Source organism: Dipodomys spectabilis, unplaced genomic scaffold (genome assembly GCF_019054845.1).
Source record: "Dipodomys spectabilis isolate Male_0828 unplaced genomic scaffold, ASM1905484v1 ptg000024l, whole genome shotgun sequence".
Classification (NCBI taxonomy): Eukaryota; Metazoa; Chordata; class Mammalia; order Rodentia; family Heteromyidae; genus Dipodomys; species Dipodomys spectabilis.
This window is the reverse complement of record NW_024870701.1, coordinates 7,645,801-7,661,798: the sequence shown is the minus strand read 5'-3', so window position 1 is coordinate 7,661,798 and position 15,998 is coordinate 7,645,801. Positions and strand designations below refer to the sequence as shown.

The 15,998-nt window shown below is 36.5% G+C and overlaps 1 protein-coding gene across 2 annotated transcripts in view; it reads left to right on the top strand.

The window, feature by feature from the left end:
- The first annotated feature begins 120 nt into the window (after nt 1-120).
- Nucleotides 121-15,998, top strand: part of Ss18 (SS18 subunit of BAF chromatin remodeling complex) — a 54,861-nt gene continuing 38,983 nt past the window's right edge. For both annotated transcript variants that reach the window (XM_042674976.1, XM_042674975.1), the window contains exons 1-3: nt 121-256; nt 2,926-3,002; nt 10,892-10,976. In XM_042674976.1, coding sequence (XP_042530910.1) covers nt 188-256; nt 2,926-3,002; nt 10,892-10,976 — 231 coding nt within the window. In that variant the 5' untranslated portion in view covers nt 121-187. The remainder of the gene's footprint in view (nt 257-2,925; nt 3,003-10,891; nt 10,977-15,998) is intronic.

Genomic DNA, 15,998 nt, shown 5'->3' with positions numbered 1-15,998 from the left:
AGAAACGTACTGTCCGAGGGCCTGCGCCCCCTGCCCTAGGCAGGGCCGGCCGGCGGCGTGCGCCGTCCCGCAGCATCCCCCCTCCCCGCATTCCACAGTGGTTCGGCCCGAGAGGCCGGCGTCTTGCCCCCAGTTTGCCGTTCTCCGGGAGCGCTCGGGACTTGCCGATCGCGGTGACGGCGGCAACATGTCTGTGGCGTTCGCAGCCCCGAGGCAGCGAGGCAAGGGAGAGATCACACCCGCGGCGATTCAGAAGGTGAAACCTCTCGGGATCAGGGCTGCCAGGCGCGTCCCGCTCCTACGGGAAACACCGCGGGCCGGGCGGGCCGGAGTCGGCCGGCCGGGGACGGAGGCGGGCCTGCGGGGAAGCCGCCGAGTGTGGGAACGGAGCCGCTCAGGCTGAGCTCCCCCCCCTTCCCGAGTGGGTAGAGGAAGAGGGCGAGCCGGTTTCTCCACCGAGCCCTCGGTGCGCTCGGGCACTTTGGGACAGAGGTACACAAAAAGCCCCCGAGCAACCGCCGCCCGATTTCTCTTGGGATGGGGCGGCGTTCGGGCGGCGGGCGCGTGCGCCTGGCGGCGGCGGCGCGGCGGTGGCGGCGCCCGCGCGGGGAAGGGCGGTGTGCCGGAGCCGGGCGCCCCCCGGGCCCCGCGCCCCCGGGCCCCGCGCCGCGCGCACAGTTACTTTGGCGTCGCCCCGCCCCGCGCGCCGCGGTGGCTTCGTGCCGATCCCGACCCCCAGGAGGGGAAGTCTGCACGCCGGTCGTCACCCCGCTTTCAAGCTGGAGGAGTTGGGGTGGGGGTGGTCTCTCTCACTCGGGAACCTTTTTAGAGTCAGAGACGCAGCCCAAGTGGAACCCCAGCACCCCCATGAACTTGAGGGGCAGACCCCCCCCCCTTCCCTCCCTCTGGATCACCCCTGTGCTTTACCTCCGATGGACGTGTTGATGGAGAACGCCTGTTGCAGGCGCCGAGACGACTGGGCGAGCCGTGGTCCCTACCTCCTGCAACTTTGGGTCTGGTGGAGGAATCAAGTCGTGACCAGTTACATAAGTCGAGATAAAAACACCAGTCCGCCGTGCCCTTCATGGAGAGGCTAGTGCGAACTCCGGTGTTAACGTCCTCTGTGGGCACAAAGGTTCCTATCCTCTGGTTGCAGCGTTCTAAAACTTCATGAGCTAGACTTCCCAAAGTTGTTAACTAGCCAAGCTTAGCATCTTACCTTACGTGTTTGCTTGTTCTCTACCGTAGGAAAAACATCGAAAATAGAAAAGTCCACTTTTACTACACCGTGGGCATCACTGTTACACCCATAAGTCGGGCTAATAGGTTCCTGTTTAACGTGTCAGTTCTTCAAAGAACTTAGTTGGGCATTTGACATCTGCCCAACTGTTGCTTTTTTTTTTTGAACAAACCAGCAGAACAGTGCCAGGAAAATGTAGTGTTTTCATGCAGTGCTGAGTCTACAGCCTGAGGAGACATCACATGCACACACATACACTGTATTTCTAGAGGATTGATTATTTTCTACTAGAAAGTCTGGAGTGAATGATGCTCAATTATTTTCCATTCTCTGATAAGAGGAAAATAGATCCCAAATTAGGTGCTTCATTTTTCCCTTTTGGAAATTGATAGCTGTGAGACAGTCTAAATGTCAAGTTTGTTAGATTGAAGAAAATGGGTGAGAAGATACAGTACTGGATTAATGCATTTTTAGAGGTGCATTTTTGGCATCTGGTTTCTGTACTTAAGAATTAACTGCTTATTAAAAAGTCACATTTTCCCAACAAGTGAAGATTATGAAAAATGTGCAGGAAAAAGTCACATCTAAAGTTATATGGGTCTTAATGTTAATTAGAAGAGTTGCATTAAATTATTGACCTCGTGTGATTGTGGTATTGTGTCTTACTCTTTGACTGAACTTTTTCAGAAGGAATCTCTTGTCCTTTGATCTTAAAGCTCCTGAAGATTTAAGTGGTTTGCTAAGGATAGCAAAGCTGGCACAAAACTCTTGATTGCTGTGATCAGTACTTTTTCTTCAGTGCCACTTAACTTAGTTGAATTATTTAACTCTCAAAGTCAGAATTATTTAGAACTGTAAGACAATAGAATGATAAATTAGTATATTGTTTGTTTTTTTTGAGACAACTTATAGATAGTACATAGAAATAATTGTATTTTATTATTGCATTCTATTTGGAGAATCACAAAAATACTGTTATAAAACTTGGAAACTAGCCAGCAATCTGCCTACTCAAGGCTCCTGGACTGAAGTTTTCATGTATTTACTTCATTTTGGCTAAGGATTGTTTCTTACCCCAAAGCATGAGAATACATCAAAACCAACTTACTTTCGGAAAGGTTTTGTTATTTTCTCTCTGGGCTTCAGTTAATAATTCAGAGGGTGATTAATCAGCACAGAGATATTAAAAACTACTGATTTTACATGATTCCAAAAGTGTAAAATAAAGCTTTTTTATGGTAAGCTTTAGAATGTATGTGAAAAAGATCCTAGTGGGCCAGTTCCTATATAGATGAAAAGTTTCTAGAAAGCTGAACAAAAAAAATAAATCACTATTGAAAGGATTATCTATATGAACTGTGTAGTGCCCAATTTTATAGAAATTTAGTTTAGTATCTAATGAAACTATGTGAGAAAGAGCTAGTTCTACTAATCTTTCTTTAGAATTTGTTATTGGAGTGAAATTAAAAATTTTATAAAATAGCAACATTGACAAAAAGGAGTTTTAAGAGAATTTCATTTTTTTGTGTCCCTGCTTAAAAATGATTTTTACATTATGTAATGATTGTTTTGGGGTAATAGTATTTTATTAAGGGATCCACTTTAAGCTGTATTTATTAATTTCTTTCACATTTTCTAGTTTATTTGATATATGACATTTACATTTTTTTCTAATTTCATTTCAGATGTTGGATGAAAATAACCATCTTATTCAGTGTATAATGGACTATCAGAATAAAGGAAAGGCCTCAGAGTGTTCTCAGTAAGACTGATAAACTTTTTTTCTCATTTTTCTTTGTTGGTTAGTTTTCTGCCTTTTCTTTTATTAAGAGCTTTCATTGATTGGTAATTAAAGTGTACAATTCAATGTTTAAAAATATACCCATAGACTTGTACTAATGTCTACCTAGTCAAGTTTAGAAACATGATCCCCAAGAGAAGTCATTCCCCATTCTTCTCCTAATCTCTAATCCCCTCATGTAACTACTATTTTCTGAGTTTCACATAATATTTTCAGGGTTTACTGTGATAAAGCATCAGTTCTTTGTTCCTTTTCATTGCTGGTCTTCCATTTTACATTATTTATCCATCAGTAATGGACATTTAGGTTATTGCTAATTCTTGGTTCATAGTATCTCTGAACATCTGTGTATAGGGTTTTGTATTGGTGATTTTTTTTTTTTACAAAAAATTCCTTTGTGAGGGAGTTCAGTGTCTGTTTTTTCTTCTACTTCTTACCCTGCCTTATAAAATAATGACTTAGAGTACTTACAGCAGGCACAAGGCTCTAGGTTCAGTCTCCAGAGCTGCAGAGAAATACGTAGAGACATTTAAACATACTTGAATACATATGTCAAATTTGTGTATGGCTTCATATGTAAGAAAGATAGAACTTCACATATGTAGTACATTTATGTTAGGGAATAACAAAGCAAAGCTTATAGAAATAAATAGAAAATTGGTTATCATTTCTAAGGACCACATATTTTTATTTAGAAGAGATGTGTATGAAGTAAATAGTGAATCCCAATAGAATCTAATATTCACTAAACTCAGTAATAAGCATCTCTAAAGCAACTTTGTCCTGCTGGTATACAAATGCCAGCCACATATGTAACTTTAATTTTCTAGCAGACATAGTGAATAAGCAAAATGAAACAGGTGGAATTAATGATACATTTTATTTGACTCATATTTGTAAAATACTGTTATTTCATTATGTAATCAATAGAGAGGTATGGACAAGATTTTATATATTTTTTTTTATTGTGAATATACTGTACAGAGGGGTTACAATTACATGGGCAAGATAATGAGTACATTTCTTATCAAGCATTGTAGCCTCCTCCTTTGTTTACCCTTCACATCCCTTCCCAGCCTCCCCCCGCTCCCCCAAGATTTTATATTTCTTGTATTCACAGTAGGTCTTTAAAATCCATTGTGTGTATCACTCTTAACATATTCTTTTTTTTAACATTTTAATTAATTAATTTATTTCTTTACAGATAACTGAAAGTGATGTTACAGTACATAAGTTATTTACAACTGTGCAGTAATGTGTTGCAAAATAAATTATCTAGAAGGCAGCAAAAGTACATTGTGAATGTATATAAAACTGTACAGCATTTGCAGATACACTCTTTATAGGACTCTGTAGTTCTTAACATATTCTTTTTTTTTTTTTTTGGGTCCGGTCGTGGGACCTGAACTCTGGGCCTGGGCGCTGTCCCTCAGCTCTTCAGCTCAAGGCTAGCGCTCTACCACTTGAGCCACAGCACCACTTCCGGCTTTTTTCTTTTTGCTTATGTGGTGCTGAGGAATCGAACCCAGGGCCTTGAGCATGCAAGGCAAGCGCTCTACCACTGAGCCACCTTCCCAGCCCTTAACATATTCTTAACATTGAGGACCAACCATACCTCACTATGTCTAGTGACTGTTGTATTGGACAACATAGCTTGAGAATATTTTATTCAGTATATTTTATTTGATTTTGAGGACAAAAGTTTGAGGCCAACCTGGGCAGAAAAGTCTGTGAAACTATCTCTGCGAAACCATTGTTTCTAGGTACATATGTCTTTGCTAGAGAGCTCTTGATTTGTTCTCAGGCAGATATTCCCAGTAACCACCAGTTTGCTAGGTTTTCCTTCTGTGTTGATCTGTTGCTGTCACTTGATTCACTCTATCTAAATTTCATGTGTCCAGTACTTTTTCTCCTTTTTTTAACATAACAATTTCAAATTACCCTGCAAAAAGATTGCAATGGTTTATTTTCTTCTAAGTTTTCAGAGTCCTGGGTTTCATTAATTTCCACTAATGGTAGATCCTAGCTTTCTTGTAAGAATTTTTGTACATCAGCTCTCCGATTATTTAAAAAGTGGGAAGTTTGTAAAAACAAAAAACCCCACCCCAAACCCATTATTTTAAGCTGGTGTACATGTGCTTTGTGTTGAAATCCCAGCCACTCAGGAAGATTAGATCCAGAGGACTGAAGTTTGACACAAACGTAGGTATAACCAACAAATGTCTTGCTGGAAGCAGACCACCAGTGGCTCATACCTGTAATCCTAGCAACTGAGGAGGCTGAGACCTAAAGATTGTGGTTTGAAGCCAGCCCCATCAGGAAAGTCTGAAACTTATCTCCAATTAATCACAAAAATACTGAAAGTGAAGCTGTGATTCAAGCAGAGCCTTTTCTTTGTAGGTGGGGTTTGAACTCAGCTTTACGCTCACCTCTTTTAATCACAGCTGGCACTCTACTTTAGGTTCCAAAAATTTCTTCTTGTGGGGCTGAGAAGGTGGCTCAGTGGTAGAGTGCTTGTCTTGCATGCATTAGGCTCTGGGTTCGATTCCTCAGCACCATTTAATCAGAAAAAGCCAGAAGTGGCTCTGTGGCTCAAGTGGTAGAGCTCCAGCCTTGGTCTGGGACAGCGCCTAGGCCCAGAGTTCAGGCGCTATGACTGACAAAAACAAAACAAAAATTTCTTCTTGTACCACAAAATGTTTTATCCTGTACTTTTTTCTAGCCAAATTCAAATTCAGTATCATCCATTTTTCTGAGTCCAATTCTTTTTTTTTTTTTTTTTGGTCGGTTGTGGAGCTTGAACTTTGGGCTTTAGTGCTGTCCCTGCACTCTTCAGCTCAAGGCAATTGTTCTACCACTTGAGCCACAGGGCCACTTCTGGTTTTCTGGTTGTTAATTGGAGGTATAAGAGTCTTAAGGACTTTCCTGCCTGGGCTGGCTTTGACCTGCGATCCTCAGATCTCAGCCTCTTGAGTAGCTAGGATGACAGGCATGAGCCACCAGTGCCTGGCCCAATTCTTTTTTACAGCTGTTTAAACTAAGATCTGGGCATTGGATTATTTTATTTTCTAATCACTTGTATATTTTGTTCTTTATATTTAGAAATACTTTTTTTAAAATGAATCTTGTCTATATATTTGAAAAATTGTTTAAAAATGTTCTAGCTAATATTTTTCTGTAGTTTAACTATGCAAATCATCAATGGTTTGATCACTACCTAAAGTCAGGCATGAATTGATTAAAATTGGGAGACAGTTATTAGAGTAATTATTGTTAGCTGTGGCTTTTAAGGACCCCAGATAAAACCCAGGGATTTTAAAGTACAGGACAGATTCAGTTGTCTTTGGATTCAGTAGTATATGTTATGGATAGATAGAATGAGAACTCATGTTCTCAGCTTGAATCAGTAGGACACTGGTTTACTCTTTGTATTCTCAACTTTTCCACAAGTGAGTGGCTGCGATAACAGGCAAGTACTACCTTGTCCAGCTTTGATGGATTTAATTTCATTCTTAGTGTTCTTTTCTTTGCATATTCTTATTTTCACATTATTGGAATTGGTTTGTGAATAAAAAAATTTTCCTCTCAGTTGTAGTAAATGTTCTTATTACTCAAAGTTGAAAAAGTAAAAGTAAAATAAAGAGAAACAAATGATAATTATGTGGGAGTTGATAATATAATTTTTTTTTGTTTTTGGTCGGTCATGGGGCTTGAACTCTGGGCCTGGGCGCTGTCCCTCAGGTCTTCAGCACAAGGCCAGCGCTCTACCACTTGAGCCACAGCACCACTTCCTGTTTTCTGAGTGGTTTATTGGAGATAAGAGTTTCAACAGGACTTTCCTGCCTGGGGCTGGCTTTGAACCAGATCCTCAGATCTCAGCTTCCTAAGTAGCTAGGATTACAGGCTTGAGTCACTGGTGCTTGGCTAATAGTTTTCTTTTTTGAAAACACTTTATGCATTGTAAAAAATTAGAAAATATAAACATGTCAAAAGAATGAACACCATATTACCCACCACCTAAAGGTTTTTCACAGGTAATATCTTTGTACATATTGAGTAATATAACCATTTCTGCAAGACATGTAAAAATCACTTGTGGAGCTATATGTTCATATCCTCTTCTCTTCACATTTTAGTAACATGTATGTGAGAAAGTTCTAGTCAATTGTGATTGGTTTGTGCATTATTTTATAGAGTGGGTTAAGCAATTTCAGGTAGTTTTATAGTTAACTGTGATTTAAAGATTTATTTCTTATTATGATTTAAGGCAATTTAATGTTAAGTTTCTGCTCAAGAAGGTAACTTTCAATCTATAAAATCTGCTATTGTCTTAATAAATGTACTTATTATACTTTCTAGGTAAAGGATTTTTTTCAGATTTGTTTTTAGTTGTTTCAGTAAATTTAATAGTAATTTTCATAATTAATGTAGCTGTTAGTGGAATTTTTGGGAAATAAGCTCATTTAATAGGTTAATTATCATAGGTATTTGGGCATATCTGTATTAGGATAGTATCATCATGAAACAAAATGTTGCATATATTTCTTATCTGTCATTTGCTCATTAAATAATTACTGTCATCAGTACACCATATTGAGTAAGTTTTCTACCTCTCCTTAGCTTATCTATTCAGTTTTACTAATATAATATTTTAGAAATAATAATGTGAGCTGGCACTGGTGGCTCACACCTGTAAGCCTGGCTACTCAGGAGGCTGAGATCTGAGGATTGTGGTTCAAAGCCAGCCCTGACAGGAAAGTCCATGAGACTCTTATCACCAGTTAACCACCAGAAAACTGGATGTAGTGCTGTGGCTCAAAGTGGGAGAGCCCTAGCCTTGAGCAAAAAGAGCTCAGGGACAGCTCCCTATAATTGACAAAAAAGTAAAAATAAAATAACAAAAAAATGTATGTTAGGAAGCTACAATCATGTTGCTTAAAGTTAATGACACATACTGAAATACACATTGTTTATCATTTTGTTATTGTATAACTACAAAAACTAAGATATCTGATATTAAGCAGTCTACACCATTATTTTTGCAATAATATATTGAACGCATTGTTGACTAAAATGTTGTGCATGATTATTACCTATTTCCATGACATGGAACAATAATTAATAAAAATTTTCCCAGGAAAATGTTCACTTAATATTTTTATCTCTGTTGTCAAGATTCTGCTAGAATTTTTTAAAATTGTGTTTTAGGTGACCTGTATGCAAACTTATGAAAAAAAATCTGAGCTTATGAGTGATTTTGCTCATATCTATCTTTGAGCCCTGTTACAATAAGCCTCTGAGAAAAAGCTTAGTTGATGAGTGTATAATAACAGTGTAATTTTACCAAAGCAAATAGCTATTCAAAGCAGATACATTGGCACCTGCCTGTAATCTTGGCACTTGGAATGCTGGGACAGAGGATTGCAACTTCCAGGCCAATCTGAGCTATAGAAGCTTGTTTCAAGGGAGAAAAAAAAGAGAACAACCAATAAACTAACAAAATCTATAAGTAAATAAGTTAAAGAGAAAAGAAAACTTGTTGAAATAAGAAAAACCCAATTAAATTGTTTTAATTTTGTTTTTCTTTCTTATACTTGGCAAAATGACCTGCAGGTATTAAGACAAATTTAAATGGGTTTTATGTATAATATGGTAATATGTAAATGTTTCCTCATTATGGTTATAATCATAAAAATGACCTTGTTTGGGGAAAATTAACATAATGAAGACTATTTGGAATATTAAAGAATTATGTCTGCAACTGTCAAGTGGTTTGGATAGAAGTGTATGTGAAACAGAATTCTAGTAAAATATGAAAAAATATTAACAATTAGGAAATCTGAAAGAAGGAAGTACTTTTGTAATATTCTTAAAACTTCCCTGGAAGTTTAAAATAATTCCAGAATTAAATTGTAAAAATATTTAATGGTTGGGAGAGTTGGGACAAATGTCTTAATTCTCCATAAGTGATTCTATTTTTATAGATGCTTAAAAGTTCACGGAACTTTGACTTATTAGACAAGTGAGATTGTCGTTTGGACAGATTGTATTTAGTAGGCTATTAAAATTGGCTTATTAAGTACTGATAATCATAACAATTTTGATAGTGTCACAAATAAATTAACCCTCTTAAGATTCAGTATTTTTATTTTTGATGGGGTAGTCAGTAGTCCTCAGAAAATATATCTCAGTGTAATTCAACCATACTAACACCCAAAGAAGTAAAGGAAAACTTGAAGGAGTACTTTAAGATGAATTAGGTGTTTTAGTTAAAAGAACTGGTTGGTTTTCAAATAATGGAGAGTTGTGAAATCTTGTTTCTTAAGATCAAGACTTCTACAAAACAGTTTCATCTGTTACTGTTAGTGCTATTTGAAGCATTTAAAAACATAACCATTAAAATAATTTAGTATAATATAATTATATGATTGTGCTTGTCTAGGGATCATTATAAGAATTTATCATGTCTGATTAGGTATTATGTGGGGAACAACATTAAAAGTATCCACCTATTAGGAAAGTTTATAGTTAGTGAAAATTAAAGTTTTTTCCATAAATAAAAAATTGGTGAAATAAATTATTTCAGGAAGAAATAGGTACCAAATAGTTGCTATGATTCCTTTAATATGTTGATTTAAAATATGACTTCATTTTGAATCAGAATTAAATACTTCATTCATCTGAATAAAATTCTTTGGACTTATGATGTAATTTATAGTTACTGTTTTGCATGAAATGAAATTTTATGGCAGCCTAACAATTAGACACAGATTTATTTTGTATTTATGGACCCTCTTTACATACATTGTGATCAGACACTGGTAGCTGGATTACTACCACTTTTAGTGTGGTTTCGTTGGAGTTAACCTTTACAATCATGAAGAGAGTTTAGCCAAGCTCACTTATGTTTAACTACCTAATGTCAATATTGAGAATTTAGCTTAAAATTTTGAAGTGCAAGCCAGGCGCTGGTGGCTCACGCCTATAATCCTAGCTACTCAGGAGGCTGAGATCTGAGGATCACGGTTCAAAGCCAGCCCATGCAGAAAAGTCTGTGAGACTCCTATCTCCAATAAACCACCAGAAAACCGGAAGTGGCGCTGTAGCTCAAGTGGTAGAGCTCTCTCCTTGAGCTGAAGAGCTGAGGGACAGCGCCCAGGCCCAGAGTTCAAGCCCCATGACTGACCAAAAAAGAAAAAAAATTTTTTTGAAGTGCATTATTAGTTATGTTAATGTCTTGTTATTTTCATCTCTGTGTTGTAGTATATTTTTCTGTTTTTGAGGTTACCTGGTCATTTTTCTTTAACTAGCATAGAAGAATCTACCAAAGTAGATTTACATTATATTTATTACTGTAAGAAACAAATCAATGATTTTCCACCACCTTTCTGATACTTCAAAGGAGGATATTGATTGTAGTTGGGTCTGAGGCTTTTGGCAAGCTGAAAATGTTAGAAGGAAAAGGTTAAACATATGGCAATGAATACTTCATGTTTAAAAGAATGCTATGTGTGAAACAGCTATGTCAGTTACTCCATTGACAAGCTTTGTACATTTATAGAAGTTAGCAACCTCTAACTCATCTGTGAAATTGTAGAAAATAAGAGCTACAATCATAGTGCTGCTTTGAATATTATGTGCACTCAAAACAATGTAACAATGTGGTAAGAGTTCTGTTACTTAACTGCATTATTTATTGTTTGCAATCATTTTACAGAGGAAATAGGAACAGTTGAAATGGTATTGATAGGTAACAAATTTATTTAAACTGTAAAAATCATTAGAATGCTGTTTGTATCTAAATGAAGGAGGAATTTTTTTTAATGTTGGTATTTGTTTTGTTTTGATAGGTACCAGCAGATGTTGCATACAAACTTGGTATATCTTGCTACAATAGCTGATTCTAATCAAAATATGCAGTCTCTTTTACCAGCAGTAAGTACCTTTAAAACAGTGTGAAGTTGATGGTCTTTTTTGAACTATATGGTATATTTATTGTTTAGTGAATCCTGAATTAATTGGAGAACCTGAAAGGATTCTGTGTTGTCTAAAATCTTTGCATAAACTAGTTTCTTCTCTTATGAAGTTAAATCCATTCACCTACCCATTAACTTATCTGCCTATTTATTTTATTTTTAATTAGAGGGACAATGTGTTAATATTGCACAGTAAACAACAGGCATGATGTGATTTCACTAATAAATATTTCATTATGTATCTGTAGTAGATAGGATCATTATCCATCCAACAAAATTTACCATAGTTTCTTAACATCTTGTGATGCCCAGTGTGTTTTCAATTTTTCTTATTTCCAAAAACAAAAGATTTCAATGTTTGCCTACATCAAAATCCAAACAAGGTTCCTATATGGCATTGGTTGGTATGTGTATTAGGGATTCTTTATGTCAGCTTATCCTTTTTTAATTTCCATTTATTTGTTTTAGAAATTGAGTCATTTGTTGTGTAGGGTTTTTTTTCCCCCCAACATTTAAATAAGGCTTACAGTATCCTTATAGACTTTAACATTATTCTCTGTATCTCCTATGCCAGAAAGGTGGTGATTACATGGACCGGCCAAGTTGGGTTTAGTTTTGTTATTAAGAGTATTTTATTGGTATTGGTATATGTATTTTCTACTGGAAGGGCATAGTGGAGAAGTGCAGTTCTCAGGGTAAAGAAGTAAGGGGAAGGAGACAATGCATTCTGCAAAGGCATACCCAAGTCACCTGCTTTCTCAAACTAGGCCCCAATTCCACTGTATCCTAGTGTCTCAATGAATTAAATCATTAGTAAGGTCAGAGCTTTCCAGAGTTAATCATGTGTCTCCAAGGTGTCACTCCTTCTAATTAAATGTCTCTTTTTTAATGAACAGTATTTTTTACCCTTATGGGCTCAAAGTTTATCTCACTTCTTGAGCAAGTACTTAACCATACATTTGTATGACCCATGGTGTTGCTTTCATGTTCCTAGCTCTTTCTTGTTTTTATTATTATTGTTTCTTCTTTTCCTTCTTGTCCTCTTTTTCTGATTTTTTTTTATTTGTACCTCTAACAATGCTTGAACTCAACATCTTGAACTTTCTTGCTTACTAGTTAGCAATCCATCAGTTGAGCCACAACTGCAGCCAGGCTCTTTGTTAGTTAATTGAAGATAGAGTTCTGACAAAACTGGTTTTGAACTACATTCTTTTAGGCCTTGGACTCCTGAGTAGCCAGGATTATAGACATGAGCCATTGATACTTTTTTTGTTGCTGTTGTTTTTGTGCTGGTACTGGGGCTTGAACTCAGGATCTGGGTACTATCCCTTAGCTTTTTTGCAAAAGGCTAGCACTCTGTCACTTGAGTCACAGCTCCATTTCTGCCTTTTTGGAGGTTATGGGAGATGAGTCTCATGGACCTTTCTGGCTGGACTGGCTTTGAACCTTGATCCTCAGAACTCAGTCTTCTGAGTAGCTAGGATTACAAGTGTGAGCAACTGGGACTCAGCTGCTTGTTTTAAGTATATTCTGTGGAATTTCTCTCTTCTGGAAAGATAAGGCATTCACTTTTTGTTATTAAGATTAAATGATTAAATTTAGGCTTGGTGGCACACACCTGTAATTTTGCGGCCAAGCTGGGCTACAAAGAGAGACATTGTCTCAAAAACTAAGTAATTATAAATGAATAAGGTGTATTTGCTTAGTAATAATTACTTCTTGAGGGTAGAGTAAAATTAGGTTTTCAGAGCTGAAATCTATGATATATGAAATTATGATATATAGATTTGTTATGTAGAGGAAATTGCTGTTTCATAAAATAGGAAAAGGTTGAATTTAATGTGGATCTTGGCACCAGAAACTGGAGAGAATATACAGTTGGTAGATAGATTATTTTGGTACCCAGCCTTTTGGAAATATGGGGAATTACCATCCAGTAAAAAATAAAAGTAGGAAATATTAATTATGAAATTTCCACTGGTCAGGTTTTATATTTAACACCTAACTGTCCCTTAGGGAGGGACAAGGTAATATGATACCATTTGAAAAGATTCTTTAGTTGAGGTAATTTATTGGTTAGTTCTAAGCTTGCTTATAAATTCAGGGCTTCCTGTGGTGGCATTTGTGTCATTCTGAATTTTTTTGTAAGAATGAATGATTAGAGGGGACCTTCCAAAACTTTCAGATATGTGTAGAACTCACTTTTGGAAGACTAATTTAGGACTAAAGTGAGTATGATACTGATGAGATTTTGGGTTCCTGTCTTGCTTGACTTTGGTTTATATGTATGAAAGTTATCAGCTTTAGGAAGGTATTTATAATAATATTTCCTATTTTGAATTTTGGAATCATTTATTTATGTTATTTTAGTGCCTCCTTGTGGGTAACTATATTAATGGCAGTTATACTAACCATAGTTATATGTATGAAGCCAGAAATTATGTTTGTAATGATGCTTATATGGTAAAGAAACATTTATTTTTATAGTATGTCATTTAAATTTGAGAACTCTTTAATTTCTCTACTATATAGCTTTTCCTGTTCAACTATAGTAGTATCTTTGAAACATTAGGCTATAGTAGTTAATATTTTTGAAACATCAGTGAACAAAACACATGTATTGCTATAAATGGATCATGTAGTGTATTGAAAAATATGGAAAGGAAAATTCTCAATATATTAGGAATATTGGGGTTTGGGTATAGGAATTAATTATAATATGAAAGAGTGGTCAGGATAGACCTTACTAAGAAAGGTGACATTTGAATAACAGTTTGAGTAATTGTGTTTGCAGTCTTGAATGATAAAGCTAAGGGACAGCACTTAGCCTGACTTTAAGCCTCAGAACCGGTAGACACACACATGTAACATACATACACAAGCGTGCGCATACACATACACACACAAAAACACAGGGGTGTTTTAACAGCAGTGATAAGGTCTTGAGGTGAAATTGCTTGGCTTGTTTAAGGAACAGTATGAAGGTTATTATGGCTGACACAGTGAAGGTAAAGAGGTGGTATGGACAAGTGGTAGACACTTTCATAGGATCTTGTAATAACTGGCTTTTACTGTGAAGTTGGAAGCTGCTGGAGGATGTTGAGTAGAAAATGAACTGATATATTTCTACCAGCTCGTTCTGACCACTCTGGAGAGTACAATGCAAAGGAGCATGGATTAAAGCGGGAAGTTGATCTAGAGGCTACTCTAGAAAAATTTGTTTTATTTGATTAAGAATACTCTTAAGAATTTTTGTTATACATAATATTGAATTTTATTAGTGCCTTTTCTTTATTGATGCTTTGATAATTTGGTGTATTAAATTTCCAAAAGTTTAATGGGTTTGTACCCTTAAGTGCTAAAACATATTGTCTTTTTTGCAAGTCTGAATTTTATTTGGTAACATTTTGTTTAGCATTTTTCTGTCTGTGTTCATCAGAACATGGCCTGTAATTTTTCTTCTTATATCTTTGTCAGGGTTTGGTAGCCTTGTAAAGAATCAGAAATTGGCCTTTATTTTCTGTGAAATATTTATATAAAGTATTATTATTTATATCAGATATTGCTTATTCCTTAATGACTTAGAAGAAAAGACAGAGTAGCTATCTATGTTAAGGTGATGTTTTTTTCAGGGATTTTTTTCAGATTTTATATTTTTTGTGTCAGTCTCTGTAAGCTATACATTTCAAATTGTCCATTTCACCTAAATGATCAAATACACTGCTAAGGTTTGTTTTTAAATATTGTCTTTAATATCTCTTAGATATTTATTGATTGCTTCTCCCCTTTTAATTTCTCTGAAATTGAAATACTTTTTTTCCTTGATTATTCTTCCTCTAGAGGTTGTCAGTTCCTAATGTTTTTAAAGAATAGTCTCTGAATATTTGGCAATTTGCATAGTTGATTTTCAACTTGCCAGGTTTTTTATTTTTTGTTTTGTGGTGCTAGGGATCAAATTCAGAGCCTTTCAACCCATGCTAGACAAGTATTCTATTTCTGAACTACTTCTAAGCCCTGTTTATTTAGTGCTGATACTGGGGCTTGAACTAAGGGCTTCACACTTTTGCTTGGCTTTTTTGCTCAGAGCAGGCATTCTACCACTTCAACCATACCTCCACTTCCCCTCCTTTTCTTAAATATGCATTTTAAAATATAAATTGCCCCTTAAGTATAGATTACAGTGCATCTCACAATTTTTTTGTTATTATTTGAGATAAGGTCTTGCCATGTAGTCTTGCCTGCCCTGGAACTCATGATTTTCTTGCCTTAGCCTCTCACTCAACCTGTCCCAAATTTTGATTTTGCATTTTCATATTTAGCTAACTACTTCTGATATCCGTTGTGGTTGCCTCTGTCACATGCTTTTCTATTACAAATTTACAGTTTAATATAAGTTCAGACAACAAATTCCGTAAGATTTCAATTTTTTGGTGTTTGTTGATTTGCTTTTTAGTCTTTAATTACTAAGAGAAGTATATTAAGATCTTAAATTTACTGTTACTTAGTTCTATCAACTTTTGTTTTACAGGGCTGGGAAGGTGGCTCAGTGGTAGCGCGCTTGCCTTGCATGCATGAAGCCCTGGGTTCGATTCCTCAGCACCACATAAGCAGAAAAAAAAAAAGCTGGAAGTGGCACTGTGGCTCAAGTGGTAGAGCACTAGCCTTGAGCTGAAGAGCTGAGGGACAGCGCCCAGGCCCAGAGTTCAGGCCCCACGACCAGACCAAAAAAAAAACAACAAAAAAAACCCCAAACTTTTGTTTTACAAATCTTTATAAGATATATACAAATTTATATTTGTTAAAAGTTCTAACCATGCAAAATATGGGGGATGCTGCACATTTTGTGGTTTGGACATACATACAATTTAATATATACTACTGTTATGTAGTAGTATACAAATACAGATAAACTATGCCCACTAATTTAGATTAGTTTTCTTATAATGGATTATAGTTACAGATTTTTTAAATCTACTCTTTC